Below are 15,666 nucleotides of genomic sequence, written 5' to 3'. Positions count from 1 at the left end.
GTTTCCAGCAAAGAAAATATTCAGAAGGCAGAGCACAGGGAGAATTGCCAGCTCTGCTGAGGTGGAACACAAAATTGCAAAGGGGTGAGGCTAAATGAAAGGGTGAGAGCAAGCTTGCTGTGGCAGAACCAGCCAGGAGGACTTGGCATTTGTGTGGGGGAGAGAGAAGGCAATAAGAGGAGTGAGAAATAAACCAATCTCTACATCACCAAAGGCGCTTAGCATTCTGAGCTGGAGTGTATGTGAATGTATTTGTTACTATACCTGGTAAATTGCATGTGCAGAAACAGAAGTTTGTGAAGGCAGGTGCAAATGTTAAGAGTGACTGAGTTTTCAAGTATATGTATATGATGATTCTGGATAATAGTGTTTGTTTTTTCTCTGCTTAAAATACCCCAAATGGTGCAAGCTCCTACTGACCTAAGGAAATAACTGTAAAAAAAAAAAAAAAAAAAAAAAAAAAGCTACTTTATTGGAATTTTGCTTGTATAATTTACATGTCCAGCATACCAATGAACTATGTATTCTGCTATTTTGCTTTCTGATAGAAAATAGTAAAAAAAAAGAAGAGTGCAAGTTGCCAGTTGCACAGTTTTATAAACTGTGATGAAAGAATTGTGAGGCCTGCAGGCGGTCAGCTGATACCATGAAAACTAGAATGAGTTTTTATTAATATCTAATCTGTTTTGAAAGGGGGAGGGGGGGCTAAAATTATCTGCTGTGTTTGTTTCTTTACCTTTTACCTTATATTGGTGCATACCCAAATATACTGATATCTTCCAAAGTGTTAAAATATAACCCCTTCTCACTAAGTGGAAGAAAACATTAGATGTGAATTCAGCACAAACTTTGCCTGTTACCACTGATGAAGTGAGCACTCTAAGCAACAGTGAAAAATACCCATTCAACATGCTGTTTTAATCTCTGGTGTATATTCTTATCTCATAGGTTCTGTCCAAGCTGCAAACTTGCAATAAAACTAGACTTAGACTTTCAGCGCTGGTGTACGAGGCAGTTACACTTTCAAGGGCACTTTCTAAGGCCTTCAGTCACCTCTTCTTATTGATTTTTTTTTTTTTAAACAGGTTTTAAAGGTGTTCACTGTGAAGAAGATATTGATGAGTGTCTAAGTAATCCCTGTGTGAACAACGGAGAGTGTCTTGATAAAGTCAACCGCTTCCTCTGTGTCTGTCCTCCTGGTAAGTACTTATTTCTGGAAGCTTTTCCTGCTTCACCGTACCAAGAACTGCATAGATAACCAGTGAGAGATTGCAGGTGGTGTGTTTCTTGTGATTTCTGTTTTCTTCGTGCAGCATCTGTTTGAATGAGTGAGTTGCAATCGCTGGTAAACAGGAATAGACGTATTGGTTGCTGTAGGATTGTGCCTGTAACTGAATATAAGTGTGGAAAAACATACAGTTGGATGTCTCACCTTAAAGGGTAGTTGGCAGCAGTGAAATATAAATGAGTAATTCTAAATACATTTTTTAAATCAGACCCTCTGCATGCTTTTTGTCTTTTTCTGAGGTTTTTAGGCAGAAGCTATTTTTACATCAGCATAGTTTATGTTGCTAGCATGAGGAGGGAGGTGGACTGGATCTCCACTTCAGAAAAGAAGGATAAATGCTGAGCTGAGAGATCAATGTTAGCTATAGGGTAAACGTCACTTGTTTTTCTGATGGCTTATAAAAAGTTTTGAGTTCAGAATATACCTGATGAAAGCCCACTCTGCATCCCTTCTTATTGACAAATGATTTTCTGGCTCCTCTTTTGGTTCCTTCCTCCAAGAAACATTTCTGGAGGTGTTTTTTTTTTTTTTTTTTGTTTGGTTGTTTTTTTTTCCCTTGAACTGACTAAGGGTCTGCATCATCTGACATAACCTGTTGATAGTTCATTAACTATTTCAAGAAGTGTATTGAAAGATACAGTGCTGTATTGTACCACATTCCGCACTGCTGTAGCAATTCTAGTCTGAAGGCTCCAGTGATGTATGCATTATTGTTTCTTTTTAAGTTACTTGCTTTGATTACTTGAAAGTTTTTATCGGTGGCCTCTCAGTTTTGTAGACAAGCATACTGTGCGGTAGTGGACACCACTTGTGTTCCATCTGCTTTATTGCTGTTTGACTTAACTATCTCAGTTTTCAAGCTGAGAATCCTTTGATCTGGAGGATAGAAACTATGTTTTGGCTGCTGGTTTGGACAAGGAACCAATCCACCCAGGGTGTGGTGTGTGTGCCTAATGATGCAATTGAGTTTAGATTTACTGAGCTTATTTTTTTGTGTGATTTTAAGAATTTGCCAATAAATAATTCCTGACAGTGCAGCTTTTCAGATTAATTATTTCAAATTACTTGTGGATTTTCACCTTTTTCCTGCCTTTCAGGATTCAGTGGTGCCGTGTGTCAGATTGATATAGATGACTGCTCCAGCACACCGTGTCTCAATGGAGCCAAATGCATCGACCATCCGAACGGCTATGAGTGCCAGTGTGCCACAGGTTAGTCTTGTGTTCAGAGCCCCTGGGCTGGAGATCGCATGTAACCTAAATACATACAGGGGTGGCCGAACAACTGTCAGTGTTCTTTTTCTTTCTTTCTCTGAAATACTGCTCGTTTGTTGCAAAGCTTTGTCTACTCCCTTGCGGCAGAGAATAGTATTTAAATACAGAAAACTTTTCACTTATGGAAGCAGTAAGTTCATGATTGATGGGAGTTCTGACCTCCCTCTTTCTTGCTTCCCAGAAGGTGACAACTTCTGTACTGACTATGGAATGCACAAGTGTAAAAACAGCAGTGAAGCCTTTTATCTGTGGCTTACCTTTCTTTCTTCCAAGTCGGATTATATAGTATACAGTTGAAGAACAAGAGATGAGCAGAGCAGTACTACTGTGTATTTTGATTTCTGTTGCATCAGGCTATTTTATGTCAAAAGTGTAAGACTGAAATGCAGTAAAAATTGTGTCTACTGGAAGAAACACTACACAGTAGCTGCCTACCAGAATGTAGTTAAAGTAATTTCTCAAGCATCATACAGAAACTTTGACAGAGCTGTGGATGGAACTGAGGTGTTTTTTTTTTTTAAATGCACTGAATTCCTTTACTGCTTGGTTAATTACACATTTAGAAGCATCAGGTTCAATTATGGGATTTTCTTATCTTCGAACTTCTAGATGTGGTGTAGATATTTTTAATCTTAATTTTTATATCTGGTCAAATAAGAGGGTATGGGCAGTTCAGAGCTGTTACACTCAAATTCTCAGTAAGGAATGACTTTTGGTTGCTTTCAGTTGATGGTGAGTGATGCAGACTCAGGCGTGGAATGCTTTGGCTTTATCTCTTCCATTAGGGAAGAGACTAAACAATTCCTGGAGTTACCTTTGTCCCGGAAATGTGCTGTTAGGTTGGCTAGGTTAATGTACAATTTTTCTCATTTTGATTCATTCCAATAATCAAATTGTTAAGGCAAATTCAACTTCACTAATTTATTCTGCACTGTACAGAATATAGCAGAGATTAGCCTAAAAATTCCTCCCCGGTCTTTTCACACGCACCCTCTTCCCCTTCCCCAAAGTGCGTGAAGAAACAATGAATTTGTTGAAAGTAGGGGAATGCAGTAATTCTAATCAGGAGAGGAATAGTTATCGTCAGAATTCTCCTTCTGATTACTGCATGTGACAGAATAAGCTGGCACTTGCAAAGAGAAGGAAAAGCTCAAATCTTCTCCAGATTTCGAAACTATCTTAGAAAGTCTTTCTCAAGCTGGTGTGTGGTCTGGTTGCTCTCATTCATCACGAGAGCAGGGCTTATTGGGCCTGGGAGGGTTTTAGGTCAGGTAGTGGAGAGCTGCGCCTTGAAAAGCATGTTCTGAATTTGGGCATTAAACTGCTGGAATAACCTCAGTATAGAAATCCTAGGTTTCCCAGATGAGGAGGGAAGGCTACTGCTTCCATGAAGGCACGTGATGTAGGGAGCATTTTCAGGGAGTAGGCTGAAAGCAACCAAATGTATGTTACTGAAGCAGCAGCTCTTAGTAAAATCCTTGGTTAGTACTTTGGCTGCAAATGGAAGAGGGACTCTGTACTAGGGGTTTTTCTGTCGTATCTGAGAGATTCTGATGTTTTGTATTCAAGTGGTTTTTTTCTAGTCTAACTCTTGTCTGCAAAGAAGGAAATCGTATCTCAGTAAGGTATGTTCAGTTAAGAGATTGAGAAATGTATCTGATCTTCAAGTGCTTCGGTTGAGCTACAGTAGGAGGCAAGATAATAGTTCTTTGAATGCATGCTAAGTATTTTATTTAATATTGACAGCCTTCTGTAAGAGTGAAATGTGGAATTCGTCATTGGGGCAAGTCAGTTACTGGAAAATAACGTTTGAGTATGTTCTTGCGCTATTAATCTCATGTTATGAGTGATATGTGTTCCCTGAATGGTAATCACCAGCTGCCGAAGTGATTGAAAACTGCAAAATGTTTGGCCAAATGCTGTACAGATAGCTCTATTTACTGCTTGCTTTTTGTCTTTTCTTTCCCTTCTGGCATTATTCCACTTCTCCCTCCCAGTGGTAGATCATGGCTTTTCTTTTCTTGAGTTGTTTTAGGTCTTTCCTCTTTTCTTTGCCTCTGTCTTCTTTTTTTTTTTTTTCTTTTTTTTTTTTTTGCTACTCTTCGTCCTCTTATCGGTTTGTTTCTCTTCCTTCCCTAACATCTTTTTATATCCGTCTCTCTAACTAGCTTCCCTTCACTCTCCCCACCTACTTCCACACCCATTCATCCATGCATACGTTCGCAGAACTTGGAAATGTTAGCCGTCACCTGGTATGTTTGACCAGAGAAATAACCACAAACCTGTATGAAAAATGGGGAGCCTGTTATCCACTTGTAATACTCAGGTGAGAATCACTCTTCAGCTGTTGAAATTCCCTGCGGCTTGGTTTGTATCAGTCCCCAGTTAATGTCTGAAATTTGAAGTTCTACCTTCCTAATCTTCCACTGCAGGAAGGCAGTGTGAGCTGTTGCTCCAAAACCTCATCTCTGAAAACCATTTCTTTTAAATTGTCCCTGTTTTTTATAGCTCTTCTCCATCGTGGAAAACAGGGCTCTTGGCCGAGTTATTTGCTGCTCTTAGCTTCCTGAACCGATGTTTCAGCCCTTCTGGTGAATAGAGTCTGTCCTTCTCTGTTGCCCAGGATGTTTCCCAGCTGAAGCAGAATGAAACAGGCCAAATTGCTGCTTGTTTCATTGCTCCTAACTGAAGATACTGCATGCAGTCTTTCATAAATTTGCAGTTGGTGCTTGATTGAAGTTACTGAAAGGGTTCCCAATGAGAGGGGCAAGAAACTTTTTAATAAGCAGAGTTGCAGAAGCTTTGACATGAGCCAAGGGAGTTCCTTGGGAAGATTTCTGCAGGATCTTTGCAGTAATTTGTCATACTGAAACAGTCAGCCCCCCTGGTTTTGTGTAGAGGAAATAATGACAGGAGAGTGCCATCAGATAGCTTATAATGATGCAAGTAAATATTTCTCGTGAAGATTTATGTGTTTCCTCTCATTGCTGCTGTTCTGAATAAACTGAAGGTAACCAGTTCCAAGATGTTCTGTAATGCTGTGAGCAGTGGAAGAATGTTGTTTTCCAGGGCTGGAAAATGGGCAGCAGCTGAGATGCCCAGTTACCCTTTGTGCTTTCTGCCACTTTGGTGATTCTTACTATGATTCTTTCTATATTTGCACTGCAGCACCATAACAGTTAAATTCTTAATTACTCCTGTTCGTCGTCTTTCCTTAGGTTTTACTGGCCTTCTCTGTGAGGAGAATATCAACAACTGTGATCCTGATCCTTGCCACCATGGGGAATGTCAAGATGGAATTGATTCTTACACGTGTATATGCAATCCTGGCTACATGGGTGCCATATGCAGCGAGCAGATAGACGAATGCCACAGCAATCCTTGCCTCCACCAAGGGCGCTGCATCGATCTGGTCAATGGCTACCAGTGCAACTGTTTGCTGGGCACTTCAGGTACGTGAAGCACAAGTGAAAGAATTGGATTCTAGCTGAATTCAAGCATTTATGTATTTATTATGTGTGCTAAATTTGTGTAGAGAGATAAGCTTATGGTATGAGAGTATAATTTTCAGATTACTTTTCCTTCTTGAATTTTGCTGTTTGCGTGGATTGCCTGGTGCTCACGATAATGCAACTGGTCTTGGAAGAATTTACCTGTTCTTTACTCCCACAATTCAAGCATGCAGGAAAAAAAATAGGCATGGTGTTCAAAATTAGTTTATTCTTTTGTTTAAACATTTAGCACAAGTTCAGGGCCCTATTCAGTCAGGACCCAGGTGACATTTCTTGGTGTCGCAGTGCTTCTGCATCAGCACCTGTTTAAGTTGCACCACTGCACATGTAAGTTTGAAGCAAGTGGGATTCTTAATTTGGCTAGCTCTGGGAAATAGTTTTGCTGTGTTCCCTGTAAGATTTGGCCTACTTATTCCTCTAACTTTTTTTTCAGGAGTGAACTGTGAGAATAATTTTGATGACTGTGCAAGTAACCCATGCGTTCACGGGGACTGTATTGATGGCATTAATCGCTACAATTGTGCTTGCAAACCTGGATTTACAGGTAAAGTCAGCTACCCGACAGCTTTGAGTTGTTTTGAAGACAGTTGTCTGGGCAGCTAAGGAAGCTGTTCGTTGCATACTGACTGTGAGGGATGCAGTTAGTATCTCGATAAAGCCTTCTAATCTCTGAATCTCAGTGTCTTACCTTACAGCAAGTTCTACCAAGCAAAAAAATAGCCTAATCTGTGCTGTGAAATGCCATTCTTGTTAGGTAATTACGTCCAATTCATGGTTCTTGGTTTTATAACAAATAAACCCATGTGACTTTGGTTTATTATTTACAGCTTCTTTCCAGGGACAGAGGGATTGTGGACAATAGAGAGGTATTTGATTAGACAGTACCTTGGGCTTTAACCATGAACAGTTTTTCTCTTTCTGTGAAAACAAAGCATTAACTCAGTGTTCTAGTGAGCTGCTCTCCACACTGAAGTCTCCAGTTCAGTAACCTGTTTTTTTTCAGTACTTCTCCTTCATAGGGTGGTCTATTCTGTTTCTTTTTTAAATTGCAAGGACTTATCTAATATAGTAAAAGTAGGGCTGAAAAAAGAAGCTTTTAGGAATTTTGGACCCATGCTTAGAACTTTACGTCTGTATCAGGACTATTTCTGATGACTAAAGCACATCTCAACACTGTTTATAATGGACTTCATATGTTTTGAGCCATGTAGGGTAATACGCTCATAAAATAATTATTGTAAGGCAGTTGGTACTGTTTATAACTGTTTTCTCATCACGTTTGTTGCTGTTTATTACTGAATGATTCTAATTAGAATTGATCTGAAATGCATTAGAAATGGCACTAAGAGGTTTCACGTGTCTCTTGGTGTCTCTCTAAACTTGTGACGCTCCTTCCTTCCTCTGGCTCTGGCACAGTGGTACTCTTTAGTCCCCAGAACAGGAAGAGGCATGATCCTGATTGCTCTTGCCTTTCATTCATCGTTGTTGCTGGCATACCATATTTGTTATCCTACTGTAATTCTTACTGTTATACTGTTAAAATAATTTAGTAATATGATAAATTGGTGTATTTCACTATTTAAAAAGCTGGCTTGCATGGAGTCTCGTGACTTTGTCCTTTCTGTATGTTAAAACTGCTTTCAACTTACTGCAACATTCACTTTGTTTAGCTTTCCAGCCTCACAAGATCTTATGGTCACTACTTCAAGGATCTTGCAGTCGTAATCAGAGGCAGGCAAACAGGAAACGGTGTTTTTTAGAGTCCCTTTTGTGCAATAAACCACAAGAACTATATTTACTGCAGACAGTATGGCAGTATTGGTTGTTCAAAGGGTAGGTACTTCAAAGCAGAAGAGCAGGGCTATGACAAGTGGAGCTCAAGAGGTTTGTTCCAAGCATGATATAGTTGAGTGATTTTTGTCTTCCTAATGAATATTAACCAGTGATTTTTAGTGGAATTCTGTTGAGATTCTTGAATGGTTTGTCAACGCTTGTTGAGTGCAAGTGCTGTTTTCCAAGCACGGAAAAGTGCTGCATCTTTCAAAAATGCTTCTCTTGGCTTCAGTTAAAGCACGGAAGCATGCAAGATCTGTCCTGCTGTATTGGCTTTACTGAGTTGTGTCTCGATGTGTGTTCTCACAGACATGCAAAGCAAATGTTCTTCTAAGATAAAATACTTAATAAGTATTGGGTTTTTTCTAGGCCCGCGTTGTAATGTGGACATCGATGAATGCTCATCCAACCCCTGTCATAATGGTGGAACGTGTATAAATGAAGTCAATGGCTTTCGGTGTCTGTGTCCTGAAGGTTACCATCATCCTCACTGTCAGTCACAGGCAGATGGCTGTCTTAGTAATCCCTGTGTGCATGGCAACTGCACACATATTACTAGTGGGTAAGTACTTACTGTCACATTAAACTTATCTGCTGCCTTCTATACTTTTTTTTTTGCTTTACCTGAAATTCCATCTTGACTTGAGGTTTCTGATTTTTCTCTCATTTCTCAGATCAGGTTCCAGATTTAGCTGCTGTCTATGACATAGTCACAGTAAGGTGTAGACAATTAGTCACCAGCTGGAGTCTGTGCTGTTTCAGCATAGGTTTTTCTGTCCTGCAATGTATTCTTTGCTGTCTTTGCATGGGCATGTAGCACAGGGTGGACTGCCACTGTCTAAAGGGAGGGTTTGGCAATTCGAGTGATTAGAGTGAATGCAATTAAAATAAAGAAATGGGGCCAAACTGAATCTTTGGGGAGCTCTAAAACTAAAATGTTGAGCGTGGAGACTGTCTTTGCTGGCTAGTGCTGTTCTTGCTACACGAATACTCTGTGTTAAGGAACAGGCAGACAACTTCTGACCCTAGGAGACAAAGAAGTATTTGGCTTAGAACAGTTTATCCAAGGCTGAGATTTTGTCAGCTTTAGTCACACTGTTGCATGCCTGAGAGAAAAAAGGGAGAGCTTGCTCTGGTTATTTTGAAGGCAGTACTTGCTTCTGAATCTTCCCATCTAGGAAGACCAAATGCTGATTTCAGGAGCCCTTAATCAGACCTCTTTTTGGTAATGATGTCTGGGAGCAGAGGGCCTGTGGAGTCACCAGGTTTGGGGAGGTAGGACTGGTGTTTGTGAAATTTCCCAAGTGTACATGGAATAGCAGTGTGTGCTGCATCCTATAAAGTGTTGTCAGCACTTGGGCAAGGAAGTGATTTGCCACTACGGGTAGCTCTGTAGGGCAGGATTCAGCACTTTCCCTGGAGCTGACAGGAAGACTGCCTTTACTGCTAATTCAGCCTCCGTGTAAGCTTAGAAAACAAATGCTTTGGTTCATCTTGTCTGTTATCTGTCATCTGCATTCATGTTTATGCCCATGTACACCTTACGCTCAGTGCCAGATGAAATAAGTCTTGTTTGCATGAGGAGGGAGGTCAGTGTGTGTGTTGTGTGGCCTGAGTCCAGGGTGATTCACCAAGTCCTTGGTTCTACGTCATATGGGTGGAGTGCTGCTCTACATCAGCTTTTGAAACATGATGGAGAAAATTGCACTTGCTCCCAGCCAGCTGTTTTCATTTGTAACCAGTACTTTGTATTAAATCAGTCTAGTTATCTTTGGAACCTATTGTTCCCCGCCACTTTTTTAATCTTTTTTTTTTCTGTCTTTGTTTAAATGTGTTGAGATGGTCTTATCAAAGCAGAAACATGTTGCTGGTTGACTGCGTGCTTTGTGAAAACTCTAACGGAGGGAAGTGTGTTTTTAAAGGAGGGTTATTTTCAGTCTTTTCAAAACTATACAGCTGGGATAAGCAATCTAAACCTAACTTAGTGCTCTCCTAAAGAGAGGTCTTCTGGTTTTCTCTCCAGAACTAATCTGCAGGAGAAACTGGTAGAGGAATTATTTGAGAGTGCTCTAAAATTACTGCTGTTTTTCCCTTTAAAGGTACAAGTGTGTCTGTGACCCAGGCTGGATAGGAGATTACTGTGCAACAGAAGGGAACGAATGTAAATCAAACCCATGCCAGAATGGAGGAACTTGTGAGGATCTGCTGAATGGATATAGATGTACCTGTAGGAAAGGATTCAAAGGTGAAAATTCAGAGAGAAGTTTCTGTTCTCTTTTTCCTTTCCACTTCCTTGCACTCTTAGTGCCATTTTTATCTTTTCATTAAACTTCATGGAAGTAGGAATCAAGAGAGAAAATGCCATGGTTCTATGAAGTTAAATTACAGTTAGTTCATGTAGATACGATACGGTAGCAGAATACTTACTAAGACCATATCTAAGCTTTGTTTGGACTCATTAAGAAATGTCCTGATGGCAGCTCAGCTTAATTTTCTTTGTAAGAAAGACTGAGATATATAAATGCACTGGGAATTGAAGGGGCATTAAACTCAGAATTACCATGGCTGCTGTCTGCTTGTACCCGCTGAGCCCATGAGGAGTGCTCTGATCTCCTTTTCCTTCTGCTGAGATTTTTCAAATATGGAAATGCTGTCTGCTGTGTAGGATAATCATGCAAGTTACAATTCATTCTTCCAAGAAGCACCACGCTCTTAGCAGCATATTCTCCTGGTTTTTCCCCTTCTGCTCTCCAGGTGTGAACTGCCAGGTAGTGGTTGCTCCTTGTTCCCCTGATCCTTGTGAGAACTCGGGAATTTGCCAAGAATCTCCTGACTCCGAAGGCTACACCTGCCAGTGTGCGCCTGGCTGGGAAGGTAACATGGATGGGGAACACACTGTACTTTGAACGCTGGGCTGGGTTGGCATTGAGCCTCTTGACCCATTGCCTTATGAGGAGTCTTACTTCTGGACTCTCTGTGTTTCAGGGGAGAGATGTACAGTGGATATTGATGAATGTCTCTCAAAGCCCTGCAAAAATCACGCCCTGTGCCATAATATTCAAGGCAGTTACCTGTGTGAATGTCGGCCAGGCTTCACGGGAGGAGACTGTGACAGTAACATTGATGACTGCCTTTCAAGTGAGTATCAGCGGATTGTTCTGTGTTTTCCAGTTTTTCCTAGAAATAATTTTGCTGTGCTATTGATGGCTGCTACTTGACAAATACTGAAAGTTCTTTTATAATCTCCTGGCAAAACCAAAAAAAAAAAAAACCTCAGCTTTGTAAGACTTGCATGTTTGAGGCAGTCAAAATCCATCATGTTCAGCTGCAAGAAATGGACTACGGTGTTCTGATAGCAGTTTTTCCCAGATTCTTCACTTGAAAAGGTCCTTAGAGTTTACATACTTAAGGAAGGAGCACTGTTAAATGAAGAATTATATTTGCCTGAAATTTTAATACACCAGGTTAAAGTAACACTGCAGGGCTTACCTGTATTTCAACGTTAAGCTTGACTGAGGTGTGGTGGGAATCTAGGGTGTAGCAGTCTTTCCCGAAATGTCTCTGTCTGACATTAATATTCTGGAAAGAGTGGGTGCTGTTGCTATTCCAGTTAATCCATATTTAAAAGCAAATTAATCGTCAGGAAGGCGCTCTGTTCCAGAATAGGTATCAGTTGCAGGAGGATAGCCCATACAGTGATGAGTACTAAAATTGTTTAAATTACCAAAAAGCAAATCTTACTTTCATGTCCTTGATGCTGCTATTTACAAGGGAAACCAAATACATAGTAACTTCTTTTTCTTGCTGGGCATATTCTGTATCATCATCAGATAAAATCAGAGTCTCCTGAGAAGTGTCATGTGTTTAAAAGTTCATCTGTTACTATTTGATAAGTGCTTTATCAAACCTTAGAGGAGTTAACAATGTTTTAAGTTTTTTTTAAAAAAAGAAACAAATAAGAAAAGCCAAAAGCAAACCTATTTTTTATTAGAATAGCTTAAAAACAAACCGAAGTCTTAAAGACTTTAGGTATGAATTTAGAGAGTTGTATTTGGGGTTTAAAAACATTAAAATTAGTGACTGCTGTAGAGAAGGATCCAAACAAGCTTCCTAGCAAAAGTTACCGTGGGAGACTCCAAAGCAGCACTGCTGAAAGAACTTCTAAGGCATCTGGCTCAGCCTGAGCTTTTGATTGCCTTTTTCTAAGCAAACAGGTATAATACCAAAAAATGTCACTTGGTTCACTGACCCAGAGCTTTACTTACTGAAGCCAACAAAATTATTGCTTCTCCTGTTAGTTTCTGTGTGGGTGTCTGAAGATAAAAATGTTTTTAAAGTGTTCAGCTTTCTCTCTTGAACAGCTGGGAAATCTCTCTCTATTCCTAAGTGTTCTGAGAGCTGCGAGATTTGTCCTGTGTTGTCTGTTAGGCAGCACACCCATGAGGTTGAAGAATTTCAAATTACTGCTACAGCTGATTTCATTTAGCATAACAAAAACCTTCCGTGGCTTGAGCCAAATGTGTTTAATCTATGAAGCAAAACAAACCCTCCAACAACGAGAACTTATTGAAAAGTTGATACTTGAGTCTCCTTTTTCTGTCCGTAAATGTGCAGCACAGAAAATTAATGCGCAGCTTTTGGCTTCACTCATAAATGGCTGGCTGCCATAGACACAACATTTTATAGCTGCCAGGGGTCTCACTTTGAATGTGCTTTTTCTCTGCAGTAGTCAGATGACCTTTAAATGGATGCAGGTGTGTCTCTTACAACACAATTTTTTATCATGTGAGCATATTTCTCAGTCAATAAATGAGGTTTAATTACCTTTCACATCTGTTTTCTTCATTTACCAGTGAACAGAATTATCTTGTACTTATGTTGAACTGCAGTTTTTTGGTGGAGTGTATTTGCTTTTTAAAGTTTATATTCTAGAGTACTTAAAGATAGTCATAGATTAAAAAAACCCTGCTCTGTAACCTTTTTTCCATTCCCCCTTCCTGTTTCCCCTTTTCCTACCCTCCCTGCCTCCATATACATCGGCTTTTGGTCTAGGGAATGCAGAGCAGAAAAGGAAGCTGGCTTCAGAGGCAGTACCTGACAGAAGAATGTGGGTCTTTAATCCAGAAGTGGAAGGAGCAAAGCAGGAGGAAACTACTGAATGGTGGAGCTCTTTCAGGCAGATCGATACTTGTGGAAGTAGAGAGAAAACAGTAGTAGGGGGTGGCTTACACCAAAAAATGGTGATACGCAAGTAGCAAGATCATGGTAGGGATAAAGAAAATGTGAAGAAATGAAGAGATGAGGAGAATCCAGGGATGTGTATGATATTTTAAGCTTTTCTGCCAGCCTTTCCTCAGTCAGCCTTTTGTACTGGGAAGAATGCTAAGTGCTCATATATATATTTATACAAATTTACACATACACGTTTGGTTTGGCCAGACTACTTTCATGCTTAAAATGAAGCACCCACATTCTTCCACGTGTTGAACAGCGTCTGGGAAAGAGAGAACGATCCGAGTTCTGTTGTGAATAAGACTTGATGAGGAAAAAGGAACAGTTGCTGTGCTATTTGTATTGTCTTTCTCAGTAGGCATTTATCAAAAAGCAGAGTTTGAATTTTAAACCAAGAGACTTTGGGTCTGGTTTTGTTGGTTTTGGCTGAACAAATTCCAGCAGAGAATCCTTTAGGCCCTGAAGCTTGGTCTTGATCCACACTTTCTTGTGAATTTGTTACTGATAATGCTTTGCAAGTATTTCTTCCATAAAGGGGCTCAGAAAATCTTGCCAGTAGTCTGCCACACTTTGGGCTGTGTGATACTTTCTTTCCCAGAAAGCTACTACTCTAGGCCTGGCCTTTGACTGCTACCCATTTTAACGTTTGCTGTAATGCTTCCGTCTTAGATCCCTGCCAAAATGGAGCTTCATGTGTGGATGGGATAAATTCTTTCTCATGCATCTGCCTACCTGGTTTTCATGGAGATAAATGTCAAACAGATACCAATGAGTGTCTGAGCGAGCCGTGCAGGAATGGAGGCACGTGCACCCACTACGTCAACAGCTACACGTGCAAGTGTCAGCCTGGGTTTGAGGGAACCAACTGCGAGAACAACATCGATGAGTGCACTGAAAGGTGAGATAATGTCACCGTGCTGCTGCACTAAGGAGCCACACCATGTGTGCTCGTGGCTTGATGCCAGTCCTACTGAGAAGCAGTTTTTAAGGATGAGGATCTGTTTCCCTGCCTTTTGTCACTGAGACATGCTTGTTATTCGTGCAAGAAAAACTTACTGACCTTCAGCAGGATACCAGCTGAAAGACAGTTGCCTGTCAAAGTCGGTCTTCAGTTTGCATAACTGATTAGAAGCTTAGTTCCATTACAGGAGGAATATGACAGTGTTTAACAAATGTTAAGACAGGAACAGATGCTAGCTTATTAAAACATAAATAATTTGTGTTTTTATAAGGCCATTATCACATAAGGGAAGGGAAGTTGGTTGGTTTTGAACAGCTACTGTGTTGAGAAATATAAAATATGGAAAAATGGCAGCGATGGCCAACTCTCAGAAAGGCAGGAAAATTAAATTATCACTGAGTTCATTTGTTGACTCCAAGTAATATGAAGAAGCAACCAGGAGAAACACTAAATCACAAATTCTGTACTGGAGAGGTTAATCATCAGAGATCTTTTAATGCTCACAACTTGGATGTGGTTTAGCAGTGTTGAGATAAAACCTGAGGCTGTTCTAAGGGGGAGGTGTGGGACCCAGTTAAAAGGCTCAACAGCTGGTCCTTGTATAAATGGTTCACTTGGTAGTTTTAAAAGCTCTTTGAGAGTTAACCCTGTATATCCATCATCTATCTGCATATTTATTTTACGCTTTGTTAGGATTGATATAAGTAACTTCAGATTCTCAAATGGAAACAACTTCTAATAAAGCTTGAAATGGTTAAAAAAATATTTTAAAATAGTCTGTTCTAGTCTAGTTACCAGAGGTAACAAATAAGGTACCTAAATGCAAAGCTATTGGTATTCTCATGTGTTTTCTGCACACAAAGAAAAGATCTTTCTTATGTTTTATGAAATTGCATTTGTGGGGGAGGAAGTATTTTAACATCTTTTGCTTAAGAGCAGGATTGTGTCACTGATGAGGGTGTGTTTAATTTGCACAACAGTTGTTTAATCGAGTGAAGTAGGTTGGGTGTTTTAGCAGAATGCCTGGTCCTTCCTTGAGGTTCATCCTGTTTTTGTTTTTGTTATCAGTCAGGACAGAAACCAGTCTTGCAGGTATGAGTGAAGGATGTAGCAATTTTCAACGCTCTGCCAAGCTAAACCAGTCACACCTTCTCAACCAAAATTTACTGAGCTATACTTAAGAGCACCATGGTGGTTGGCTGATTTGAATTCAGTTCAAATAATTCTTCCGTGTCTTTTGTGAGAAGCCGCCTATGAGAGAGTGCCATCTTCTTTTGGAGATGGGTACCTGATTTCATTGAAACACACCAACTTCCTCATTTTTGCCATGAATGTAAACGGCAGTTTTTGTAAAACAGAATTCAGCTCACAAAGCAGAGGAACATCTCTAATAAATAGATTAATGTTAACATCTCTACTGTAATCACAGTCAGAATTTAGATACTTTAAACTTGCACTCGAAGCTCAAGAAGGTGAGTCAGTGGCTCCTCTCATGGAAGGAGTGTGTCTTTGACAGTGCATAAGATGGAGAATAAGCATGAATTAATTTTGTGTGCTTTATCAAAC

The 15,666-nt window shown here is 40.1% G+C and overlaps 1 protein-coding gene across 1 annotated transcript in view; it reads left to right on the top strand.

Moving 5' to 3' along the window:
• NOTCH2 (notch receptor 2) overlaps nt 1-15,666 on the top strand; it is an 86,529-nt gene that overhangs the window by 44,895 nt on the left and 25,968 nt on the right. Inside the window, exons 9-17 of the mRNA XM_086753111.1 lie at nt 1,086-1,199; nt 2,386-2,499; nt 5,781-6,014; nt 6,508-6,618; nt 8,277-8,469; nt 10,007-10,152; nt 10,662-10,781; nt 10,893-11,045; nt 13,809-14,037. Of these exons, the coding sequence (XP_086609237.1) occupies nt 1,086-1,199; nt 2,386-2,499; nt 5,781-6,014; nt 6,508-6,618; nt 8,277-8,469; nt 10,007-10,152; nt 10,662-10,781; nt 10,893-11,045; nt 13,809-14,037 (1,414 nt within the window). The remainder of the gene's footprint in view (nt 1-1,085; nt 1,200-2,385; nt 2,500-5,780; nt 6,015-6,507; nt 6,619-8,276; nt 8,470-10,006; nt 10,153-10,661; nt 10,782-10,892; nt 11,046-13,808; nt 14,038-15,666) is intronic.

This window comes from Chlamydotis macqueenii, chromosome 8 (genome assembly GCF_036417535.1).
Source record: "Chlamydotis macqueenii isolate bChlMac1 chromosome 8, bChlMac1.mat, whole genome shotgun sequence".
NCBI lineage: Eukaryota > Metazoa > Chordata > Aves > Otidiformes > Otididae > Chlamydotis > Chlamydotis macqueenii.
This window is presented reverse-complemented; position numbering and strand designations above follow the sequence as displayed.